Source organism: Eimeria maxima, genomic scaffold (assembly GCF_000499605.1).
Source record: "Eimeria maxima Weybridge genomic scaffold, Emw_scaff925, whole genome shotgun sequence".
In the NCBI taxonomy this organism is placed as follows: Eukaryota; Apicomplexa; class Conoidasida; order Eucoccidiorida; family Eimeriidae; genus Eimeria; species Eimeria maxima.
Window position 1 is genome coordinate 1534 of NW_013564032.1, and position 967 is coordinate 2500.

A 967-nucleotide genomic window follows, 5' to 3' on the forward strand; every position below is an offset into this window, starting at 1 on the left:
AAAGGAGGAAGAGGAGGAGGAGGAGGAGGAGGGAATAATAAGGGTTTATTCCCTATAATAAGTACAGAGATATATGTAAATAATATATATAATAAATATAAAAATAAATATAATAATAATAGTAATATATTATTTACATCTAATGATATATATAATATACACCAGCTGTCTAGACACCCCAATATAAGAGAAAGAATTATTTCCTCTATTTGTCCCTCCCTTTGTGCATCTAAGCATATAAAAACAGCAATAGCTTATGCATTATTTGGTGGTGTACCTAAGGGGAGACAGCAGGGGCATAACCAGCAGCAGCAGCAGCAGCAGCAGCAGCAGCAACAGCAGCAGCAGATGCAGCAGATGCAGCAACAGGCACAACAACATCTACAACAACAAAGGGGACAAAATACACAAACAATGGGATCGGGATCGGGATCGGGATCGGCTGATGACGACTCCCGTGCTACTGCAGGGCAACATGTTATTAGGGGAGATATTAATGTATTATTATTAGGTAAAGATATATATTTATTTTCTTTCCTTTTCTCCCTGTCTACTGTCTCCTCTGTCTCCTGTCTCCTGTCTCCTTTGTCTCCTTTGTCTCCTCTGTCTCCTCTAATAATCTCCTTATGTCTCCTTGTGTCTCCTCCTGTGCAGGTGATCCAGGTCTAGGTAAATCGCAAGCCCTACAGTATGTAGCTCGTACATTCCCTCGTAGTATTCTTACAACAGGGAAAGGAGCATCTGCTTGTGGTCTTACTGCAGGTGTTAGAAGGTAATTAGGGTTTAGGGTTTAGGGTTTAGGGTTATTAGGGTTTAGGTTATTACTATTTCTGTTTATTTTATTATAGTTTCCCTTTCTCCTTCTCTTCCCCCTCCTCTCCTTCCTCTTCTCCCTCTTCTTCCTCCCTCTCCCCTCCCCCTCTTCTTCTTCTTCCTCCTGCTGGATAATATAAATATATATATATCT

General features: G+C 40.4%; 1 protein-coding gene across 1 annotated transcript in view; it reads left to right on the plus strand.

Moving 5' to 3' along the window:
- Nucleotides 1-414: 414 nt before the first annotated feature.
- Nucleotides 415-967, plus strand: part of EMWEY_00045760 (DNA replication licensing factor, putative) — a gene marked incomplete at both ends in the record, with an annotated part of 4171 nt that continues 3618 nt past the window's right edge. Inside the window, 2 exons of the mRNA XM_013479135.1 lie at nucleotides 415-511; nucleotides 655-772. Of these exons, the coding sequence (XP_013334589.1) occupies nucleotides 415-511; nucleotides 655-772 (215 nt within the window). The remainder of the gene's footprint in view (nucleotides 512-654; nucleotides 773-967) is intronic.